We start from the raw sequence: 26,218 nt of genomic DNA, 5'->3' as shown, positions 1-26,218 counted from the left end.
GAGATAATTCGCTCACTGAGAAGGTCGGCATTCGATTCTAGCGAAGTTATTCGCGTACCTTGATCCAGCACCGCTGTTTGAACTGAGTCCAGTTTCGCTTCCAAAGATGTCAAGGCGGCTTTAAACTCAGTAGACAGGGCCTCTCTATGTTCTTCCAGAAGGCTAGTTAAGGCCGCCATGTTAAACTCCGCGTGCGCTGCGGTACCATCGTCTTTAGGAGGGTCTTTTTTCCCATATTTGCCGGACTTCGATGCCATTTTTAGACTTTTTAAGCGTTAAACATGTTCACAGTCAAGCACTAAGTGGTAAACAAATAAATAAAGTGGTGGAGGATTAAAGAATTGAAGAAAAAAAAGAAGTCCACAGGGACCTCGAGACAAGCGCGACTACTCCATTCACGCCCGCAACCGGAAGTCCGTGTGTGTATCTTTTGAAGATGTTTTGTAATGTCTGTATTGTAGTGAAAATCCAATACACAGAATTATTAAAAAAAAAAAAAGTAAAACATTAGGTACTTTCATCATGGCAAATATTACAAAATTTAGTTATTCAAAATTAGATATTATGCTTAAAACATGATGGAAAACTGTCTTCCATTAAAGAGCACTTTTTTATATTTTAAATATTTGAAAAAGAATAAAAAGAAAAGCTAATAATTTTACCTTTAACTCTATGTGTTAAACTCTCCATTCATCACAGAGTGGTATCAGTCAAAATATTAGCCACTTTTTAACATTCATAAAAGACAAAATATTTTGATAACCCAAAACAATCTACTACAAAACTCAGTGTTACTATCATAATAGTGACTTACATTTTAATTGTATTAAAACCATAACCTACATTTCAAATATTTTACAAAATTAATGGTTTACTGTAGTTTTGATGTAATAAATGAAATCTTCACACTTTTGAATAGGAGTCTGTTGTGAATGCAGAGTGAGTCCAGTGGTGAAGCTAACTAAATGTTTTTGGGAAGTAGCAATCAAATGTGTCTTCCTCTGTTGCTACTAACTTCCATATTTCTAAAACAAGCAGAAGTGCGTACACAACCCTAAAGCTAAATGTAAATCCCCTTTAAACATTAATCTCACAAAAGCCTTGTCATTGCAGAACAACTAATAATAACTTAAGTTCTAGTTGATTATTCGATATCAGAAGTGTCTTATATGAAAGGCCTCTAGATTACGTTTTTTTCCCCAAAATAAAATATGATCATGACTTGGTTTTTAATTATGACGGTAAGGTCTGACTTTGCTTAGACAAAAGTCTTGTCACTTAACAGAAATAATATAAAGTATAGAATATAAAATCATGGTGCAGTGGAAAAAGGATTAATATTGTGTATGACTCCCATGAGCTTGGAGGACTGCATCCATATATCTCTGCAATGACTCAAATAACTTATTAATAAAGTCATCTGGAATGACAAAGAAAGTGTTCTTGCAGGACTTCTAGAGATTCTTTGGATTCATCTTCAATGCCTCCTCCTTTAGCTTACCCGAGACACACTCAATAATGTTCATGACTGGTGACCATGCTGGCCAATTCTGGAGCACATTGACCTCCTTTGCTTTCAGGAACTTTGATGTGAGGCTGAAGTATGAGAAGGAGCACTATCCTGCTGAAGAATTTGCCCTTTACTGTGGTTTGTAATGCAATGAGCAGCACAAACGTCTTGATACCTCAGGCTGTTGATGTTGCCATCCACTCTGCAGATCTCTCACATGTCCGCATACTGAATGTAATGGCTGATTTCTGTGAGAACCTTGGGTTCATGCATACTCTTATAGGTCTTCTGCAGTATTTGTGATGATTGGGATGCAGTTAAACAGATGATTCATCAGAAAAAATCTACCTTCTGTCATTTTTCCAAATGATCAATTAGACGCCAAGTTATTATTTGTTGCTCTTAACTGGGATCAACGACAAGACTTTTATCAGGAAGTGTATATGTGAATCAGACATTTGCAGGGTGAGAACAAATGCAGGGTGAGAACTGCTTTTATCCAGTGTAATTGTTTGAAAAAAGTGGGCTTTTCATACCAAAATGGAGGCAGATTAAATGTTGGCTGTAGCACTGCCTAAAAAAGCTGTTTATCTTTTAACAAATAGCATGATAACAAATGATTAAACATTAGAATCACTTGCAGCCAAAGTAAAGGTCATCTTTTGATTAAATATTTTAAATTTGATGTTTACTTTAAAAGACCACCATGTTTTCTATACTTAAATGACAAAGAACTTTCGCAGACTATTATTTGAAAAAAAGTTGAAATATGTATAACTGTTTGGCATCCAAGCAAACACCAAAAAAATATTAATTTGAAACATAATCAAGATTCATAATATTATTACAAAAGCTTTAAATGTTTAGACTGAACGAACAGGCATTGATGTTAAAAATGTTTGTTTACACCATGAATCCATCAAATGAACACCACAGTCCTCGTTGTTTGCGTCAGTATGTAGTGGACGGTCGTTCGGCTGTGTGCAGCGGAAGACTTCATATCTAGCTGAATGTTGGAGTTTTGATAGCAGGAGCATCTGTTTTTCATCCTCTCTGTGCAGATGTACATCATGCCACAGAGATGAGACAGGATTTTTATGAGTGCACAGTTACAACGTGGAAGGTATGTGCGAGTAAAAAAGGGGAAGAAAAAAATAAGAAGCTCAACTGTTCTGAGAGGTCAGCATCTTCAGTTTATCATTCTGTATTTAACACATGGAAATCATACATGAACATCGAGATCAGGAAAACAAAGTTGAGATCTTCAGAGTAGATCCAAAATGCTAAGTAATGGATTGTTGTTAAACGGCTGTTAATCTCTATCATCTTCTGTTTCTCCAAGTCAATTCCACGAATGTGCCATGCATATTTATTACCATGCAATGACCATCCATCCCACGGCTTTAAGACTCAAATCAGTCACTTTTATTTATGTTTAAGTCAAAGTTAGGACCAAGTGGAAAGTGAAGAATTTTGCTGCATTAATTTTGTGGGAACATTTCTGAAACTCTTTAGAAATAAAGTGTCAGAATAAAGTGTCTGTAAACAAACATAAAAAATGAGTAAATGATGGGACAGAGTGCTGCGTTGGGAACGCAATACAATTTGTCTTTAAATTTGATATTCATGTCCATTTTTTGTATATTTAATTAATGTTAAGTGGTTAATGGTAAATACAGATGGGTTCTGAAACGCATTTTTTTGGGGGATTTTGCTATTTTATCTACTTAAAAATCATTTAGCCAGTACCTAAACCCTCTCTGCTTACTGGCCTTACTAAGAATGACAAAATCAATTGGTTCGATGAAGTGTCAGGACTTGGTTTAGTAATAGACCATAACCTGTTTTCATTTGTTGTGGTAGCATACTATGGTGAGGGATGTGAGACACATACTTGAATAGCATGGTATGGTGAGAGAGGTGAGACGCATGCGAGAGTAGTAAACATGTCTCAACTATTTTAAAAACCAATTGCAAGAACGCAGAGAATGGACTTGCGCTCTTGTGGAGATGGTTCTTGCCAGATTACCTCGGAAGAACAAACTCGGGAGAGTGCAAGAACACAGAACGTGTCCTGTTAAAAATGAGTTGCTGCGTTCTTTCTAGATGGTCACATGACCTTCACTGTGCTTCCCACCTCCTTTATTCAGAATCAGCCGCAATGACTTTTGGGACTTCGAGCAAATTTTTTGTTCAAGCTTGCATTGATGAATCCTTGATATCAAGAACACATTCAAAAACTTTCACACGTCCTCCGTTCTTGCGGTTTTGAGTTTTGGAATTGAACTTGGCAGTCGATGATGACATTACATGACAACACAAGAATGCAAGATCGCTGAAGAACGCATATTGAGAAACAGCCCTACATCTGGGCGCATTTCCTGCTTGTGAGTTTGCTGGGACATTCTTCCACTTACATTAAAGTTACAATTGGACCCAAGATCCCCTACAAACTGTAAATAAATCTCTACCCCTTGTAAGACGCAATGCTAAACATGTCAATATCACTCGATTCATGTTTGATACATTCAAGTAGCAAATTTTCTTTCTGCAACTAAACAAATTGAGGATACAGTACATTGTCAATACATTGTAATATCGAATTGAACCCGAATCGATTTTATGACAATTGAATCAAACCAAACCATGAGGCCAGAGTAGGTTCACACCACTACACCCAACTCTAAAATGCTATATCATGTGTTTCTAAATAACACTAGCAAATCATGAATTAAACGTTGCTATCTGAAATAGTTTGGTTTGAAGGTGAAGATATACAAAAAAAATAATAATAATTATGAAACCCACAGTTATTAGTATGGTTTTGCAACTATTAGAAAAGAAATGAAAGCTGCAGTTTCAGTATTACATTATGCCACCTGCTTTTGTGTTCATATGTAAATTGTGCAGGCTTATTACAAACTCATTATTAGATCCAAATACTATAAAAACCCACCTATAAAACATTTAACAAGCCAAAAAAGTGGTAAAAAGTGGACAAAAGAGACAGACTAAACAACAGGTGTAAAGGGGAATGTGCCTCTCAAGTCTGCTTTTGATTCGATCAACCTAAACACATCAAAACACCTGGTGTACATAGGACCAAAGTGTGTCAAACAAAAAAAGCTAAGTGAGGATGACGTAAAAAGATACCTGGGAAAAAAATTGCGCTATTGGTCTTTTCAGCAACAAAGAACTTGCAGATCTTAGGTCCATAGGTGGGGGCAGGACAAAAACTTGCAGGTGGAAGTGGGCAAAACCCCCAATAAGTTCCCAGTGTAGTAAAACAATCCAAGAGAAGACTTTATTGAAAGCCAAATCTTATAATGAAGAAGACCATTAAAAAAATCACAATGACCTTCCTTTTTCACATTGGTAACCAGGTGCGCTCCTTCAAACTGTCAGGATTAGCAGATTCCAATGCGGTAAGAGGAGACTGTAGCCCCAGGGATATTCAAGAGTGTCCTCTCTGACTTTGAAGTGTCCCTCAAGCAGAAACCCTCCATCAGAAGCCCCCACCCTGGTTGTAGGTCTTCCCCTCTCTGCCCTCCTAATTACTGGTGAAGGGTCAAGTCCCAAGCAGCAAGTCACAGAAGTAAAAGCCTTCTCTAATTATAACTGCTTGTGAGCAGAACATTTTTTTAATGATTATGGTGCGGTTTCATCTGAGACACACAACGGAAGTGCTGGTTTAATTTTAATAGTGTGGCCTGACATACTGGACAGGCTGATTTGAGTGACAAGGGGCGATCCACACCCCCAAAAGACTGATGGAATGTTGTGTCCACCCAATAGGGGCCCAGCTCACAGGGGACTATGTCATGTGTCAGAGCTGATTGGGGTCCTGGGACGTCTTCATGCCAGCGTAGCAACCCATGCTCTCCAATCCCGCTCTTACTCTGTTATGAATAATGCATCATTCAGGGCCCCCAAACACTTCAGTGCTGTCAAAACAATGGGATTTTTAAAAGTATGCATGAAAACTGCTCAGGGGGAACTGAGGGGCTTTGTTTCGGTGGGGATACCGCCAGAGAGGCACACACGCATTGTTCCGGACGAGCCCCCCATCGATGGCCCTCCGTCCAGGGTCTATTTCAGTCGGAGAGCTCCTGCAGCGAGTCGCTGTCCCTCCCACGCTGAGCTTGCATGCCGGCCCAGCCACGCTTCACGCTCAGTCTCTTCATGTTTCACTTGTGCTCTTCACCCGCCCCTCTGTCTCTGATCAGAACAGTTTAACATAATCTCACCGAACTGACAACAAGACTTGCACTGCTGTGTGAGAACGAAGGACACTAATGACCCTGATTTTCTTGTCTGCATCTCATCCACAAGAAAGTCAACACAGTTTTCTCGTGAACATTAGAGACTGATCTTGTTGCTTACAGGCCTCTGCGAGATATTTTGACAGATGTTCTGAACAACATAAGCTTGTCTCAATAACCAATCCAATTATTGGGAATCTTTAGGGATTCCCGATCTGATCGAATACCAATTCTGAGTCATTATTCGATTCTAAAAATTCTTGAACTACATTTTTTTTAGATGATGACTCAAGGTTTCGATTTGAGATGGAATTTAAACAGCGGATAAGTAGTGCAGCACCATGCTGTGTCTTTAATATTTTAACGTTTGTCCATTCGTGTACAAATTAAGCTAATTCGGGAGCATACAAACATGTGCCTGTCAAGGTTAAATATTTTTCTGTTTCCATCTCGAGGCTACGCAGGCCTGCCCCATCACAAATTAATTTAATTTTAATACAGAATTAATTGTGAACTTTTGAAAGTCAATTTAAAATCACTAGAGAGTCACGGTGCATTCATTTTTTCTCGCACCCCTACTGAACGCCAATACATGGTGAACATGAGGACCTAAATAAATATGGGTGATGCATAATATATTGCAGATCACGTTTACATTTAATTGAAACTTACAGTAATGTCACCAACCTTTTAGTTGACTGCACCAGCTCATCTACTCTTTAATAAAGTAGTCAGTGAGTTCAGGTAACTCTTGAAACAACAGGTGAAAAAAAGGTAAATTTTCCTGAAAACTACTGACAATTTGGATAATTCTGTCTTAATAAACAAAGCTGCAGCCCTTTTTAATGACGCTGTTACACATTCACAAATAACATTGAAAACATTTAACAAAAATGCTTACATTCTAGAACACAGGTGCCAAAGTTTGTATTAGGACATTAAGTTTTTTAAAATATCAAAATCAAAATAACCTTAAAGGCTGGTTGATACTTCTTTGTTGAGTTATCGGCGTGACCCACGGCAACTGCCTAGCGTATAGCCATGTATTTATACTTTTGCATGCTATTTGTGTTGCTCTGCAATGACACTTTCGAAACGCTAGCTGGCAGTAGGTTTATATGTTCCTCTGTGTCAAGTTTCTTCGCAGGTGTTTGTTTTTTCTGAACGCTACCTTCATGTACAAGTAGCTCAAACTCACTCACTGGAGCTACTTCACAGGACTCGACACTTACAAACACTCACTTCACAATCGGGCTTGCGGCTCTCAGCACCACCCACACTCATCACAGCTACCCAAGCCGACCAATCACAGAGCTTGCACTACAGGTTGTTGCGACATATAGTTACTTTTTTTGAGAGGTGCGTGTCAGCGTCGGTCTCGGTAAGGGTTATGCAACCGGGACCAGACTGCGCCAGAGCATATGTGTGTGCTTGACGAAGAAGTATAAATAAGTCTTAAGAATGAAAAGGTTTTGACTCTTGGTAGGGTTCATGCCTATTTGCATTACTGTGTTCTTGTTCAATCATTAAATAATAAGTGGGATACGAGATCTTAAAATTAAAATAATATCACTAATCGCAGTAATTTCTGTGACAATATATTGGAAAACAATAAAAAAAAACATTTCTTGTGACAAACCTGGAACAACAGGCTCTTAGCTCACAGGGACAATATGCAACAGAATGTTATTAAATTACTGGCCTAAAGGGCCATCAGATTTATGACACTTGAATTGGACGTCACAGGACTCATCTCACTTTGCTTAATGTCTCGCTGAAAGCACAGTGAAATTTAAGTACATTTTTGTTTCTTTGTGTCATTATGACCATGATATTGAGCTTTTACAAGTAACTACTTAAAACAATTCTAACATGTTAACATGTCTGCAACTCTGCAGTGCATATTAAATAATCCAAGTGAAATCTATTTAATTATTTATTTAATTAATTAAGACACTACAAGTGAATTACATCAGCTGTATCTAAAGGCTTCTAAAGATAAAAGACGTCACACTTGTCCTGAGAAAAAAAAAGGTTGTGCATTATTTGGTCCTAGAATACGTTCCAAATGTTCCCTTGAAAAGTAGCTGCTTGACACAATGTCATCACACACTTCAAAGGTTTTACGCATGACTGCTGGCATTTCCTCTGTTACTAACAACAGGTAATCAATAGGCACGTCTCGACCTGCCTTCCTTGTGTTTTGCCCAAAGAGGCAGACGAGCTTAGAGACGTACTGTTGTGATTCATCCTTGAGAAACCAGCGCTGGGTTTGTCTTTGTGCTTGTCAGCCTTCCTCACACCGTTCCACTTCTCTTTTACGGGAACATTACGAGCATTCTTTGAAGTGCAGGAAATTAGCAAAGACTAGACTGTCCCATTAGCACTTTAGGGAAACTGAAAGAACCGAAAGTATCACTCTAAGCCAGCAAATCAAACTTTGTCTTCATATTCAGTTCATTTACATAATTCATCCAGCCAAACCAAAATAACCTCTATCGAAAGGCCTCAATTTGACGTGCACCCAAAAACATGCGTCCTCTCAATTCAGCACTAATGATGGCCCTGTACTTGCTCGGATTTCATGGGCCAACTGGCACATCCCCATGACCAATCTGCTGAACTGCGGCTGTAAATCCACACCCCAGGAAATGCTACCCAACCACGAGCCCACACAAAAACATCCCTCACCTTCAGTGGGAAAGTTACAGCCCAACAAATCTCTCTACTCCACTTCACAAGCGCAGCGAGCCATTATATCGCCTACCACAGGGGTTTCTGCAATGGTGCCACCCGCAACACTCTGTGAAGAAACCTCGTTACAGGAGGGTGGCTGTCTTTTTCCTTTTTTTTTCTCTCTCCACTTTTTCAATTTGGAAGGTTTTGTTCATATCCCCAGATTAACACCACTACAATATGCCAGAGGGGCCTCTACAGCAGACCTCCAGTGGGCTGGTACATTCACGAAAACAATCTGTCGACCAGACACGGCTATGAGAAAACACTCTTTTTTTTATGCTCGATCCTCTCGCTTGTTTTACTTCTATCAGGCTGCAGGTGACTGACAAACTTTTGAGAATGATGAAAACGAAATATAATCCACCACCTGACTAGCTGCTGAACTTTAAAACAAGAGCATCTGAGTTTTTGAAACCTAATTTAAGACTTGTTTCGATCTTTTGTAAAAGACTTCAATGAATAAAATGAAAGCTGTATGTCCACTCCATACATATGAATGAACCCGTATAACATGGTTTCTGCTACATTCATTATTAATTTAATATTTTTATGCATGTATGTTTATGGATATACGTGTGTGAAATGGATGTATTTGCCAATACAAGTATGTATACATATGTATATTTATGTATATATGTATTATTACTTTTATTTACTTGTTTTGTTCCCACTGGTTATATGTTTCTAAAAAAATCAATAAAAACTAAGTAAAAAAAAAATGCTGAAGGAAGCAACACATCTTGCGCTTTCCACACGTCTTTTGACACATTATGTGACTGACATGCCTTACAAATTACCTGGTTCTGTGATGCATTCCCCTTCCTTTATCCACACCACAGAAGTTGACTTTTTTTTGGGCACCAAGTCTGAACTCATCATCCCTGTTTATGCAGTCTCCTGTTCTCGGGCTCTGTTTAGGCACGCTGCGCTATAATTGGTTCAAATAGCATACTGTGGGAAAATGGTGCTTTAAGGCAATTTAGAAATCTCGCAAGTTCAAAATCACGATTTCGTTACGATTTTAATGAATCACACAGCCATACTTGGAGAAAAACTCACCTAAAACTGAACATTTTGTCATTATACGCTCTCTCTCCTTATTATACATTTTCTTATATCAACACTCCATGTTTCTTAAAAAACTGTGTAATTCCTTGTGTGCTTCCCGCAGGTTAGTGGGTTTGACAAACCACCTGTAGGTGATGCACTCTTTTCCTCTCCGTAGGCAGCAGACACCTTCCTACAAGCACACTATATTTATTGGAAAATATTGCGCAATGCTGTGCTCCACACAGGTAAGTGGGCTTGACAAATCACTTGTAGGATACACTATGTCCTTTACATATGCTTTCCATAAAGTTTTTTTTACTTAACTTAAACTTGACTATACTTAAACTCCTCTCTGATGTTTTTAAATGCTTCTTAAATTCTCATTTGTAAGCCGCTTTGGATACAAATGTCTGTTAAATGAACAAACGTGAATGCATGGTGAGTCATGCGTCTTTACAGAACAATTCATTCTCAATGCAGTTGCAACACTCTTTTTGTGACACTCGCAGCAGAAACAGAGGTTAAAAACAAGTCTAGACTAAATCATGTAGTTGACTCCTCACCATAGATTTACCAACCAGGCCTGTGGTCCCGGGAATACCCAAACATTACAGTCTAGAGAGACCCATTTTGTGCACCAGCGACAGTCCTGCTACGTTTAAATGTGGTCGTCCCTCCCAAAACACAGTGTGTACGTGTCCAATCTTTGTGAGCCATAATAAGAGCTTTACGACTAGAGGAAAATAACTCTGTTGGAAGACTATTTTTTAACCAAGCCTAAGAAAAGAAAGAGACCTGCGCTAATTTTAAACTAGATTGTTATGTGGACTCCAATCTGTTAAAGTTCCCACACTTTAAGGCTGAGAAAGTCTTATAAAAATCAAAGCTTTTTATCCATGGACTACATGTTGTAAAGCTGCTAGCAATTATCAAAAATCTATACAAATTAAAATAATAAAAGGGTTTAAATATATAATATATATATATTAGATTACTACTTATTTAATACTAATAATTTTAGATTTAAATTACTTTGATTACATTTTTTTGATTAATAAAATTATTATTTTAGATTTAAATTTAAGTTTTATACACCTACACTGTAAATATTATATGACAAAAAAATTATATTTAACTTATTTTAACAAGTTTTAACACTACAAAAAATGCAATGACAAAAATTCAAGACAACAAATATTTTAAATTTACATTTAACTTTTTTTAATAAGTTAATCAGGATTCAACTACATTTTTTAAATTATACAATTTTTGACTTAATATTTTTAGCCAGTTAGATTAATTAAAGCTTAAAACATATTACAACTAAAACAATTTAAGTCAGTAAGATTTGAACTAATTAAAACTAATTTTAGGCTATAATATTTAAGTCAGTTTAATTAATAAAAGTTGAAATGATTAGAAAAGCTAAAAAGGAAAGGCAGAATATTTTTAGGTTTGAATGTTATAAAGTGAAATTAAATAAAAATACTGTAAACTCTAAAAAGATGTGTGTGAACATTTTGGATAGGGATCCTTATAAGGGTTGGTAAATTAATTAGAAAAGAAAATCTAAGAAAATATACATTTGGTTCCCAAATGTTTATTTCTTATATAGCCTGTAAACACATGGTATATGTGGATCTGAACACAAGCAAACTCAAATTATTAGATTTTAGTTAACTCTAAGTGAAGCGTGTTACTGATTTAAATTGGAAAAAACCCCAAAGGCGATCCTGTGGATTACTGAAATGACTAGCAGTTTTGCTCTGGAGAAGCTGACATAAACAGTTAAGGAAAATTAAAAGATTTTTATAAAATATGGACCCCTTTTCAACACTTTCTTGACCAAGTAGACCATGAAGCAGTTTTTGATGCTTGAGCTTTTAAAACCCTTGTTGATGTATTATCATATTGTTTACATTTTAGCAAAAATTAACAAATTTGTTTAACCATTTGTTTAACCAGCACACACTGTAGAGCTGTGAATTGCAAAAATAAATATGTATTGAACATTGTTATTATTCATTTTACTATTTAAATTTCTATAATTTATTTATATATTTATTTCACCTTTTAACTATTTGCTGGATTCCTGATGTTTCAATATTTTAAGTATTTATTTTTGCTTATACTTTTATACATTTGTTGTATTTAATTTTTAATTAATTTTATTTTGCTCTGTTTTGTCTTATTTTATTTATATTTGTTTTATTTTACTTTGTCTATTTCATTTATTTGTTTTGTTTTATTTAATTTTGTTTATTTGTTTTGTTATGCTTTGTTTTGATTTGATTTGTTTTATTTTATTTTATTTATTTCTTATTTGTTTTGTTTTATTTTATTTTGTTTATTTAAATTGTTTCATTTGTTTTGTTTTGCTTGCTTTATGTTAATTATTTTTTTTTTATTTGTTTTATTTAAATAAAAAATATATTTAGGTGGAAAAATTATAATTTGAATTCACATCTTTGTGTTATTCAAGCACTTCACTATTAATTATAACTGTAGGAAACAGTTATAATAAGGAACAACTACCTGTGACTAGTAATATATTACATTTTCAACAAGTAGCTTGAAAGGTCAGGAAGGCCAGTGCACCTTAAATAAATATGTTTGAATCAAATAAAGAGTGTTTCTATCTGAACTATGGTAAATGGGTCCACAAACCCGGTGCATGACAAAAGTGAAAGACTTCCTGGCTGTTATCAAAACACTTTTCAAAAGCAGAACACTTAAGTGGAACTCTTCTTCCACAGCACATTCCTTCAGCTGCCCACATGATGAGCGTAAACAGGCCACAATACACTTCCACACGCTCTAGATGTGCTTTGCTAAAAATCACAGAGGGAATTATTTGATATTTATCCATTCCAGTAAAAACACCCCACCCTGCTGCATGTCCAGCTGTCACGGGAGTACAAAATTACTTTAAAAACACCTCAATGCTGGATTCGAAGAAAAATCACGCTGGGAATGACTCCCTGATGTGACAACAGAAACAACAGAAGTTGAAGAGACATTTCTGACATTCTCAACAGGATTGATGGCATAATAGTTTTACAAGGAAAGATAATAATAAAAAAGGGACCTGCAATAAATAAAGAAATTTGACTATGACAACTTTGCGCAACTTCCTCAAACTGTCAGAAAGTCAAATAACCACAATATGAAAAGGTAGCTTTAAAATCATGTCTAATAATTAGCAAGGAAGAGTCCTTTTTTCACGTGTCGAACACCTAACAACAGTCAGTCGGAGGCTCCATAGCAACAAGTGAACATTTGTTCTGAAGGAATGCGGGGTATGCAGGAGGAGGGGGCTTCACGGCGAAGGAGGAGGAATCACCGACCAGAAGCGTTTGGTCACACCGATCAAAGTGATGAGCCAACTGAAAACACTGCACTTTTCTGCTAAACACTTCACAACCCACTCGTTTTTTAGCTTTAATTAACTATCTTGTTTCAACAAAAGTCTCAAGGAGACATTCCATCTGACGAACTGAGCAAATAAGCAGTACGGGTGTAGTAGTGTGGATCCTCACTAGCGTAAAACAAAAGCAGGGAAAGTGAGGAGAGCTGTGATGATCAATCTCTGTGCAGACAGGATGAATCCAGACATTTAGTGGGTCAGTGAGCATCTCCTCCGCTCGGACGGAATAAGGCAGTGGAGAGTGGGGAGGTCAAAAGCGTGTGCTTGAGAGAAGTGTCATTCAGGACGCTTGACAGAGAACGGTGTGGAGAATTTCACTCAGCAGCAATACTTAACCAGCCAGTTTAACATCTAAAACAAAAGCAACTAGAATCCGTTTTAATAGGAAATGCTGCGCTTACTGAACAGCTGAGACACAGAAACAGCTGCTTATGTTCAGCAAATATGCACACGATCTAAATCCGGATTATTACGATTATTTATTCCTATTGTTTTGTTGGTATTTGTGCTTTTGTAGTCGTCAGCTGCTGCATTTGACAAATAAAGGATTGAAGTTATAAGCTAGGGTAGTTTTTTTTTGAGTCTGCATGCCTGTTTCCTGTAATGCTTTGGCAATACGTAGAAAAGTGTTTCATGAAAGCAATTTAAATGTAAAGTCATTTCTTGAGGGAACTGCAGGAAGTATGTTTACAAGAAACACACTTACAATCCAGCTACAGCTGGTTTCTGTGTTTAATGTTTGCACTTTTCTACTAAAGTTACTTAAAGAATATGCCAACATGGATTCAAATAGAATCTGTGCATTGCTTTTTCTTTTCTGAGTATATGCACACGATACTGAGGCCAACTAATGCCTGACTAACTTGTAAATGGTTGGCAGAGTTGAGATACCAATCACTTTATTTATTTTGTGCTTGGAACACCATTTGTGTGCTCAGCATTAAGGATGTACAGTAAAAAAAATTCAAATCAAGAAACAATTTCACTGTTTAAAATGATTGCCTTCCATTTCAGAATAGTTTAACATGTAATTTAATATATCTACTTAATGATGACTGGGTATGCAACGATTAACCGATTTCACTACTAACCACGCTTTAATTTGTCACGGTTAATTAATTAAAAGGCTTCTCAACACTGCATTTCTGCACCAAACTGCAACCTGCAACTAAAATTTATGCCAACTGTGCGCTAGTTTAAAGTTCCAAGCTTGTAAACTGAGGCTGATACACACACACACTGGATTAAGTATGGCTGAGGCTATTAAGTAAGGGCCGTTCACAAGTTGTTTCTTTTGTTTGTTGTTTTTTTTTTTTTGCTAGATATATTGCAATAAAAATACAAGTTCACATGTATTGTGAATTATGTATAAAAAATAATAAACTAATTGCAAAAAAAAAAAAAAGTAAAACAAACAGTGCTTATGGTTTTCCAGAATGTCAAACAGTATTCAGGTACGGAAATAAAATAAATAAATGTGAAATAACACTGTATAGTCTTCATTGAATTAATAATTCAGTAAAAATAATCTTCGTTAAAGTTACAAATGTTGCACGTTATGAGCCTGAATGCTTTACACTCTCTTAAAATGCCTTAAAAGCGATTGCCAACGATAAAATTTCACTTTGTTATGGTTATATTTTGCAATGACTCAACAAATCTCATGCATTCTCAATGGTTGATCAACTACTTACCTTATTCTCCTTGTACAAGCGGCACAGCCATTTGAATCTTTTTGGCTCGAGACTTCTGGTCTCATTCACCTTCATTAATTTTAGAGGTTAAAAACAACTCGTTATGCTACTTGATGTTGCAAACTGATATTTTCTAATTATATTATTCTACATTTTATGTATAGTCATGCAAACACTTGTTTGTAGATCGAGCAGTTTGATTGTTTTCTGCGATTTATTATTCCTAGTCATTTCTCCCATAGGCAACTGAATCGGAAGTTCTAAAACAATCGCAAAAACAATCGCACTTCCGCAGAGTAGAATTAGGTCAATAATCCCAACTCAACATTTCATATCATACGATGTAACTATTGCGGCCGAACACATTGCAATGACCATGCTAAAACTATATATTGTTACCCTAACCCTATTAACCCTATTATTATTATCAATATTAACAAAAGAGTTTTATAACAGTTTTTTTCCGTCAAGGATTTAATGATGAATAGGATATTCTAAAGATCAGTCTTTATTTTAATCTTAACATAACTATGTAAACATATTTTTTGGCACACTTGATCAAAAGGAATGCATCCAAACTATAGGCATGGGCCGGTATCAGATTGTGCTGGTATGATAAAAATATTTTCACAATTTTATAGTATCATGGTATTGTGATTACTACTCTAAAATATGTTATTTTTAAATATCTAGGTAAAAAAACAACAACTTTTTCTCTGTTTAACACAATCTATTTTATTTTAAGAAATATTTAAAATGTTTTGAAACAGTAGCTTTTTATGTGGCGGGTCCTTTTCTGCTAGAGATACTGTTGCCCAAAAAAAACCTAGTTGCAAAAAAAGTATAGTTTTAAAACCTTGACTTTCCAAACCATGATGAAAACGGTTATCCTCCTATGCCTAATCAAAACACATTATTAAACCCAAACTTTAGATTTAATAAAAAAAATAATAAAACACAAACTGGATCAAAGCCTTTACATGATATTTATAAAGAAATTTTGCTAATTATATATAAAAAATGAGCATTTAAACATACTTCCTTTAATCAAAAAAATATCTACACTTGTTTTGCCGGTGACCACTATTTTATGTGGTCCAATGAAAAAAACAAAACAAAAAAAAAAACATTGTAGTTCCCCGCTGGGGGTGGGACAGTTTGGCTATTCTTAGATGGGAAAGTATTTAAAAGTCTATACACCACAAACCATAATTGGCCAGTCAACTATCTATACTCCACAGCTCTACCATAAATGCTGTATTTACTGTGGATGACAATATAATAAGATCTTTGCATTCTTTCATCACAGCAACAGTTTCTGTAAAGGGAAGAATCTAACAGGAACATCATCCTCTAGCTGTTTCCAATAAAGCAGAATGGGAACACACAGTTTCCCATTCAGTACATTGAAAAAGCAAATAGGAAAAACCATCAACCGACTCTGTGTATCATGTATTTGAGAAACTGGAGGGTGGGGGTGTTCTACAAGAAGGCTGATTTTAGAGATGCCTTGTGCAGCAGAAAAAATACGCTCTCAGCAGGATGGCAGGAGTTACCCGTGGCATCCTGACACGCATGGCACTCCTCCAGTGATGGGAATGAGGAAGACTGACATAGCTTAGAAACCTTCTACATCATCAGAATAGGCTGAAACACACACAGCTGACCCACATGCATATTTAAAAATACCTGACACAGCATAAATTGCAATACCACAAGATCATAGTTTCACTTAGGCCTAAAGATGTAGATAACAACCTAATTATGATTTAATACGCTGTTTAACTCTTATTCAACAAAGACAGGCAGTTAAATCAAGATATAGTACAAGAAACACATTACGTGTGTTGTGTAGTCAGCGGCAATAGCCTAGTGGTTAGCACACATAGCACAGAGGAGCTCATGGCGAACAGAGTTCGATTCCCAGTATTTTGCTGATCCTTCCTCTATCTCTGCTCCCAACACTTTCCTGTCTATAAAATCTCTACTAGTGTGCTGTGAAACTAAAAAGGTCAGTAAAATAAGCATTCAATTAAAGTATTAGTATTAAACTTTAAAATTAGAATTCCTGGTTTAGTTACTCAAATTAACATGTTTAGCAGTTCACCAAGTCACATTGAAGCCTTGGACAGACATCAAAGAACTAGCAGTGACATAAGCCAACTGTGTTGTCACCTTGAATTGGCTCTGTCTGCTCCTATCTCTGTCAAAAAGTTGCACTTGAACACGCCAAACAGATGACAGCTGACTGAAACTAGAACCTGCAATCTTTTCTTGTGTGAGAGGATATACTTTTCCATACCTGCAGATGGCAGTATTCTGCATTGTGATTCCTAAAAGGGAAACCAGAACTAGCACTGCATACATACAAACTGTTTGTTTCTGAAGGATTTACCCTTCAAAGCTTCAGAGGCATTAGGGCATGAACGCAGTTGACACTGACGTGCACCTTTCAAAAACTGTAACTACATCTCGCAATGACGCATAGCCCAAGCTCTGTGATTGGTCAACTTGGTAGCTGTAACCAGTGTGGGTGGGACCAAGAGCTGCGCGAACTCGTTGGAACCAACAAGTTACAAAGCATCATGGGGACCAGAACCGTGCAACAGTTGTACTCTTCAAAATTCTTCATTCAGCTAGGCCCTATAACATGGCCATTTTTGAGCACTTCAGTTTGGAAAACACTTCAATATGGCAGCATTGAAATGGTTCTCATGCAAATATGTCAAATAATCTGATAATTTATGTCATTTGAAATTATTTGTTTGTGAACAAGTCTCTCTTTGTTCAGTCTTGACTTGTGTCGCTTTCTTGGTCTTGTCTTTTACATTATTTTGTCCACAAGCTGCAATTTACAACCTGAACCATAGCTGAGCTGCCAATCAGAATGCTCTCTCACCAAAATGAGCTTGACCACACAAATTAAACCTACAGATGGCCGAACATCTTAAAAATTCACAATACCAGGAATGCCCAAACTCGGTCCTGGAGGGCCAGTGTCATGCTAAGTTTAGTTACAGCCCCATGTAGACACAACTGAGCCACTTATTGAAGCTTTTTCTAGGTATACTTATAACTTCCGTTTCAAGCTGGTGTGTTATAGAAAGTTGTAGCTAAACTCTGCAGGACACTGGCCCTCTAGGACCAAGTTTGGGCACCGCTACTCTGTACTGACGCTAGATGATGCCATTAACTTCCATTATTCAAAAAGAAAATACAAGTAAAAAGCAAACTTTCGTTACTTTGCATATTCATAGAACTGATAAACTTCACAACATCATTATATTATAACACATAGTATTCCAACGATGCCATGAAATACAGAAATACCTAACAAGATAATTCCAATGTAGACTGCTTTATTCCCACATGTCACATGACCACAGTGTGTTCGCAACTTTTGCGGTTTAAAATTTGCGTTTTAAAAGTTCACACGATTACATCAGCCCAAGCTCCAAGTGCTATAGAAAGAATGTAAAAAAGGAATATAGAAGCTCACCTTTGGAATGAAAAGCCTCTTTAAGGCTCAGCAGCACATCAGAAAACTTGCGCACATCATTGACCAGTTGTATGATGTATTCGGGATCCCCTCCCGAGGTGGCGATATTGTGGTCCAGGCCCATAGCGTTGAGGGGGTTTGTCTTAGAGCTGCGGCCCATTTCTAGCGTTTTGGAGGATGCGGTAGGCAGGGACAAAGGGATGATGGGCTGGGAGAGACGAGCACCGCTTGTCATGCGTTTATTCCCACTGTTGCTGCCCTGACGGAACATTCCAGCAGCAGCTTCTGCCGTTACGAAGTCGCTTCAGCCGCAGATCCGAAAACTCTCCTGCCAGTGGAGAGCTGAGGGCACTGTGGGGGACGAAAAAAAGGTGATGATCAATCAAACAGCAATAAAAACATACAGCCAGAGTCGAGGGTCCTAAACAGTAGGATTTAATATAAGATTAAGGACCAATCCAAATTCTATTTTTGTAACCCTATTTCTTTCCCTTACCCTTGGCCCTTACAACCGAGGGTGATGGGGAAGGTCTTCAAAATTTACCCCTAAGAATTGGGACAGCACTACACCACCTGCACACGTCATCATATGTCCTTGCGATCTCCTGCTTCATGTGAGATCAGACAATGGCGACTGCTGTAGTTATTCCAGTTGTGTTATTTTTTGGTATATATCTACAGGAAATCACTGAAGGCATATATTATGTTATCATAACGATCCAATGTAGCAATAAGATCATAACTGTACTGTGTATTTACACAGTGGCCATATTCCTCAATGTAAACACACCAAAAACAACATTAACATTATAATAGCAGACACTGTAAAAAGCCCATTGACAGCCACTAGACATTACTGACAGGGGATTCGAGTGTCAGAAAGTTGTGGGACTGCTGTACAGGAGTTATTAATAGGGATTATAGATTGTGAAATTAAGCAGGGTTTTTTAGCGTTTTTTTTATTTTTTTATGTTTGTTTGTCGTAAAAAATTTTAATAATGACAAAAAAATACTAATTTGTGGATCTCCTTACTTCCGGGTTCAGCAATACTGCCATTGTGGCATGTGTATTCTGGGAAATTTTCTTACCCCTTGGTTTCAAGTGTGGTCCTGAAAAATCTTTGTTCGTTGGGTTATTCACCCTTTCCCTGTTGCCATACGCCTTCAAGCTAAAAAAAAATGGTCACCCCCATCCCTTGGGGTGCACGCGCAAAACGAGGGGTAAGGGGAAGGGCTAAGGGGTAGAATTGGCATTGGCCCTAAATGACAGGGCTGCACGATATTAGAAAAATCTAACATTGCGATTTTTTTATTTTGCGATATACAGTATAGTGTGATATGATGGGCGACTCAGGAGTGCAGAGGGTAGCACAATAATCTACCCCTAGATTAATAAAGGGACTAAGCCGAAAAGAAAATGAATGAATGAATGAATGAATAATGCGATATGAATACAATTTTACCAGATGACTTAATATCTCTATTTGGAAAGAATTTATATTATTGGGATGATTCTACAGTGGGAATACTGTACATCTCCAAAAAATCTAATAAACAATCTCTAAAATCTTTGGGGTCCCCTCGACACAATTTTGTTGTTGTCTGTGTTATTTGCATTGCGTTTCTCTATTTGCATGTGTTGTGTGAATTTTTTATGCACATGTTTAGTCAGAGATTGATGATTTGATGTTTGCTATTTGCATCTCCATAAAATCTAATAAACAGTCAGTAAACTTCTTAGGGGAACCCTGACACATTTTCGTTGTGGTCTGTTCTATATGCAGTGTATTTCTTTATTTGCGTAGGTTATGAGCATTTTCACACATAATAATCTATGAATACAATCAAGAAAAAGATATACTTAAAATAAAGTGTCGAGTCAAACAATATTCAAATACAGTAACTGAATAGTAAAAATAATTCAATCAAATTAATCATCGTTAAAGGGCACCTAGGTTACACCTTTTTTCAGATTTAATATAAGTGTTTTACATCTCTAGAATGTGTATATAAAGTTTCAGCTCAAAACACCCATCAGATTTTTCATTATACCTTTTACAAGATTCTACTTTAAACATTTTTCCACCAGGGGGCTGTTTTGTCGTACTGCGCCTTTAAGGCTAGTCCTCCCTGCCAACAGTTTCTATGTGCCTTTCTGCGTGCCTTAATCTCCTCCCTCGGCTGCGTCAGACAACAGACAAACTTAAAGGAAGAAGATCTCACGTTTGTGAGAAATTCTACAGTAAGAACTTTACCAATGAGTATTTGTTGTGGAGATGCATCGATGAGTCACACACAATGTCAATGTACAAAGTTCAAGCGCACAAACACACACATACACATACAAATACACACACACACACAGATACAGATACAGAATGACACACACACACACACACACACACACACACACACACACAGACAGAGTGCATTTAGCTTTGCATTCTTTTTGCACGCAAATGTGACAGGATACAGCTTAATCTCCACTGCTGTATGGATATCTGTTATGTTAATGTACAAAATAAACCTGATTTAACGTCCACAAACCGGGATTGAAGCGTCTTCTTTTATAATTCTTTTGACACGCAGCTGTGCTAATGAAGTGAATCTTAAGTAAATCACTGTAATTCATTACACACGTGCACTGTTTTAAAACATTTTAAACTTGTAAAACACACTCTTGATCACATTTGACGATTATTGATGATTCTAGCGAACCGAACAGACCTTTTATTCTCGGTTGCTTTATACACGTCTGGTCTTGTAAGTATAAATATACATGTGACTAAGCTGTCAATCAATTTGGTGGGCGGAGGGGCCGCACTCCTATGTCAAGTTGCGGTCGGTCTGAAAACCGCTCCAATTGGTCCACCGTTTTTATGTTGTTTAACTGAAAAAAAAGGACTGGGTGTGTTTATTTCACCCTAATATGACGGTCTATAGTATACACTTTATCCATATGTCTGTCCAAACAGCTTGAAAAGTAGATTTTTCACCATTGGTGCCCTTTAAAATGGTACAATTTCTTATACCTGAACGCTTTTAAAATCATTATACAATCACAGGCATCAAAAACACATGCAACTGATAAATTAGAGTTTAGACTCAACATTATATCTTCAGATATGATCACATTGCCATACTGATGCAGAAACTATATATTGTGCAGCCCTAGTAAAACAGTATAAAGATATTAATACTTTAATTCCGTAAAGACAAATTAAATTGATCTAAAGTGACAGTGAATAGATTCATAATAACTACTTTTGTTTCTAAAACAATAAATGACACATAAACTACACAACTGTTTTTAACATTGATAATATGAATAATAATAACAATGAACTGAGCACCAAGTTAGCATATTGGATAGCATGACTGGAGTAATGGTTACTAAAATTCAGCAATAATAGGCCCATAATACATGTGTAAAAATTCACAATAATATTCTTGATTTTTTTTTTATTCATTGAAATGTGATTTTTGAGATTTTGATGAAATTAGCTTTGATTTTAGTTTTTATATGTACAGTGCTCAGCATATATAAGTACACCCCTCACAAATCTGTCTTTTCAGTTCATATTTTTAATAAGAAGCTATACAATATTATGTTTGTGCATATCCATTAAATGAAGCCAAATCTGGAGCTTATCTAACAAAATAACTTATAATAATGGTCCAAAAACTAGTACACCCAAATTTATATTTTATAGAAAAATTTTAAATACAAATTTCAAAAAGAGGAAAAACCTAAAAAAGCATAAAACATGGAAAATTTAGTTGTATTTTTGTAAGTTGTAATTTTGATTAGAAATATTTTGCTTGAATCTAATTGTATTATCTTTTAGTTTCTAAATAAGTTTAGTGATTAAAATATTATTTTAATAAATGTATCTGGCTGATTCCAGCGTTATGGACGTGACATTTGCAGTAAAAAAAATGAAACGTATATTCTCAGAGAAGGTATGTGTTAACAGTATATTGAAATATATGTTTATATTTTTCTTACCCCTTAACCATGGAGTTCAGGCATCAAAAAAATATCAGTCTATGCAGGTGTTTTATATTTAAAATGACGGCAAAATGAATGCGTTACGGACGTGACAAAAAAAAGACATGAGTTTTGTGAGTTGACATACTTTGTGAAAATTCTGTGAATGAAAATGCAGAAGCCAAAAAAATATATAACAGTCAAAAGGATAAGGGTTGGCTCTGCATGGGACATATATAATTAATTTTATTTAGTTTTTCATTTTTGCATTAATGAGGAAAAACTCTCGTTACGGACGTGACTTGTCTTCGTTACGGACGTGACTGCTCTGAAATTGACTGTTGACACATTATGAAAGTCAGATAAATGCTTTCAAAACTTGACCAAAGACCTATTTGTGGATATCTGTTGGGTGTGTAAACCAATAAACTTTAACCTCTGAGACATCTGAATGGTAATGTTGCACAATTAATCAAACTTAAATAGATATCACCTTGTTATATTTAATTCGTATTATGGCGTTGTTAAAGGTTAACGCACGTTCGAATGTTCAAAACTCAATTCGGTAACAATGTTGCATGCTAACATGGTGCTTTTATACTCTGAATAATATAGAATTGATAATAAACATAATCAGCTATAATGGGCCTATGTTTAGCAGGCTCCTAAAGTTAGTGTTTCCAGACAAACTTGAATTAAATCATTGCCCGACTGTTGCGCAAGACTGTTTCTACGTGGAGAATATTTAAAATCTAGTTTTGTCACAGATATGGCAATATTATACTTGACAAAGTTTATTTTAGTTTTTTCTAGTTAATGTGTTCGTTGATGGAATAAATAATTTAATTTCTCCACTCGCGCTTGCTTTCTTTTTCTCGTCGGCAGTCACTTCAGGACAGGTTGCAAAAAGTTCATACGCACCAGGGTGAGAGAGAAAACTTTAAAACTTAAGAAAGGTTTTGTGTAGGCTATGTTAAACAAGCATAGAAAAATAGTCATTGGTTGTAGGCATGTACGATGGATGACTGTATGTTTATATTTTTAGGCTATAGTTCATAACCGATTGTTTAAAATATTGAATTAAATATTTACAGCTGCAGGTCCTATCGATTTTCTAACAAATTTAATACTCATATAATGTAGTTAAAGCTTAGATCAATATCAAGATTTTATTCTTATTCTTATTAAAATAATTTTAATAAGCACTCAATAAGCGCATTTGCCGGGTGCTGGAAATCTTTGAAAATGTTTCAATTTTAATGTAGGCTATAGCCAATTTTCAAGCTTTGAAAGTGCTTAGATTTTGGATAAAGGGCTTGGAAAATGAATTGTGTCGCTTTGATAATTTATCCTTATAAATAGTTATTTAATTAATGAAATAAAAAACATATTTATGCTCTGCATGAAATGAAAACTCCGCTGTGGCCTGACCCGCGGCGTGCGCATTTTGAGCAGTGGGAAAAGACCAAATGCATGGAGGTTATTGATTATGCGCCTTGCGCACCTCGCGTTTTGTCATTGCGCGCTTTGTGCGCTCCAGAAGAAAAGCATGTTACCTCAGTGGCGACTTTCATTCTTCAATCAAACGAAAGAAGAGGCGGGGTTTCCTTGGAGGTGACAGCAGTGTCAAGATGACTACGGCGAACTTTTTAATGACGGAGAGACTTGGTCGCTGTTTTAAGTCATCCAAAGTTGTATGACTTTACAAATCTTGAATTTCATAATGTTATTTAAAAAATTTAATTATGTAAACATTGACAGCTACACTCGCGCACAATAGACCAGCTGATTCAGTTGTTATCTATAGTGACATTCAAAAGAGCACCGTGCTCCTTTTCTTCTTGTCAACATAAAATGCATTGCGGAGCGCCTCACGTCTCTGGAATGAAGAAGCGCGTTCGTTGTGATCGGCTTTTATGAGCAACACATATTTGTTAACTCGCATGACAGTAACACGTGCAAACACACGTGCTTACAGATGTTTTTTGCCAAAAAAGCCAAATGAAAGAAGGATATTCTGGCCACAGTTTGACACAGGAGTTGACGAACCAGCGCTGATCCTGGTCGTCTGTGCTGCCTGGAGCCGCGTCATAAACTCAACTAGGCATATTCATGATTTAGTGCAGACTACAATCAACAAACCACCCTTTTTTCCATTTGGAAAATAACAGTTATTAATAGTTCTTATATACATTTTAAATAGCCTAATCTACAAATCAAACAAAGACAAATATTTTATAACTTCGCACCAAACTGATGCTTTCATTTTACAGCTTATAAAACATGTATGCAATTTAATGCAGTATCACATGTAAATAACAAAATTGTTATATCCTTAGCCTATACTTTACAAAATGTATAGGTTCAAAGCCTTATGGTTCATTGTCATTATCTTTCACTATAGGCAGTGCGTGCGCACATGAACCGCAAGTAAGACGGAGAAAATAGGTCATTATGGCCAATTATGGCAATATGTAAAATGTTGTTTTCTTATTAAACATTTATTTCTGAAATGTTACTAAAGTGGTTTATAGTTAAATGAAATATTCAGTTCTTGATATAACATATGGATGTTATGTAATGTAAGTCAGTAATTGTAATGCAGCATCATAATGAACAAATATGCGCCAGTCATTGGCTTATATTAATAAGGAGTTCAAAAATGGTCACGTCCGTAACGCAAAATTGTGGTTGTTTAGAGCAAAGACCTGAGATGAGTTGGCGATCATAATTAGTATAAACATATTTTGGCTTTGTATACAAAGTTTCATTTTATTTGTTATAATATTTATTCCACAATATAAACTTTTTCATTAAATCGTTACGGACGTGACACATGACCGAAGCTGCGTGATGTCTTAAATATGTAGCTCATAAATCAAAAGGGCAATAATGTTATGAAAAAGTAAGGATAATTATTTATACTACAGACTCCAATCCTTCTGCAGAATGATTACTGTTAACATAAAGCATGGAAAAGGTGAGTCTTTAACCCCTTTTTTAAAAGCACGAAAAGTGGTTGGATGATAATGAAAATTAGCATTGGCACAATCCTCATATTTCATGGATAAACAAAACAATTTCCTTAAAAATTCAACAAGAGCACATCATAACAATAAAATATAGACCTTAATAAGCAAATTTAAATAGGTTTTGTTATTTTGGTCAAAAGTTTATTTTTTCATGATAAGGTTGACATTTTCATGGAATTGCTCATCTGTTTAATTAATCTGTTTTGTTTAAATGCACCAAAATGTATTGCCTATATTCACTGAGAAATAGATTTTTAAAAAAATATTCATTTTCAAAATGGGGTGTACTAAATGATGCTGAGCACTGTATAAGCAAAACAAAAAAATACCTGTACCTATTCTGATTATAATTTGAGGTATAATGAAGTAAAATCATTAGGCTGTGCAAAAAACTGAACATTATTTACCACATTTCACTTTTGACATTCTAAAAGTTAGAATTCTACTAAAGGTTAGTAAAAAGTTTCCACATTTTGAATGTCCTGCGAGTGAATTAACAGCAAATGATCATTTTTAGCTGCACACACCCTTTAAAATACAGCGTAACTGCCTATTTATTAACTATGATGATGAATTGACTTAAAGGGGTAGTTCACCCAAAACTGAAAATTCTGTCATCATTCACTCACCCTGTACTTGTTCCAAACCTGTTTAAGTTTCTTTCTTCTGTAAAACACAAAAGAAGATATTTTGAATAAAGCTGAAAACCTGTCACCCTTGACCTTCATAATATTTGTTGTTTCTGCTATGGAGGTCAATGTTTACAGATTTTTAGCATTCTTCAATATATCTTCACTTGTGTTCAACGGAGGAAAGAAACTTGTGAAGGTTTAACCACTTGAGAGCAAGTAAACAGTGGGTAAATATACATTTTTAGGTGAATTATCCCTTTAAAAATGGTACTTTGCATTTAATAAAATTCTTTACATGTTTTTATATATTACAAGTATTTTAAAACAATTTTCAGCCATATTTCAGTCCAGATTTGCTCTTTTTTTGACATCCTACATACCT

The 26,218-nt window shown here is 35.9% G+C and overlaps 1 protein-coding gene across 4 annotated transcripts in view; it reads right to left on the bottom strand.

The window, feature by feature from the left end:
* The window catches only part of arhgap29b (Rho GTPase activating protein 29b), an 80,329-nt gene that overhangs the window by 52,731 nt on the left and 1,380 nt on the right, over positions 1–26,218 (bottom strand). For all 4 annotated transcript variants that reach the window (XM_087238928.1, XM_087238929.1, XM_087238924.1 and 1 more), the window contains 1 exon segment: positions 18,182–18,532. In XM_087238928.1, coding sequence (XP_087095054.1) covers positions 18,182–18,452 — 271 coding nt within the window. In that variant the 5' untranslated portion in view covers positions 18,453–18,532.

Source organism: Danio rerio, chromosome 2 (assembly GCF_052040795.2).
Source record: "Danio rerio strain M-AB ecotype USA chromosome 2, GRCz13ab, whole genome shotgun sequence".
Lineage (NCBI taxonomy): Eukaryota > Metazoa > Chordata > Actinopteri > Cypriniformes > Danionidae > Danio > Danio rerio.
This window is presented reverse-complemented; position numbering and strand designations above follow the sequence as displayed.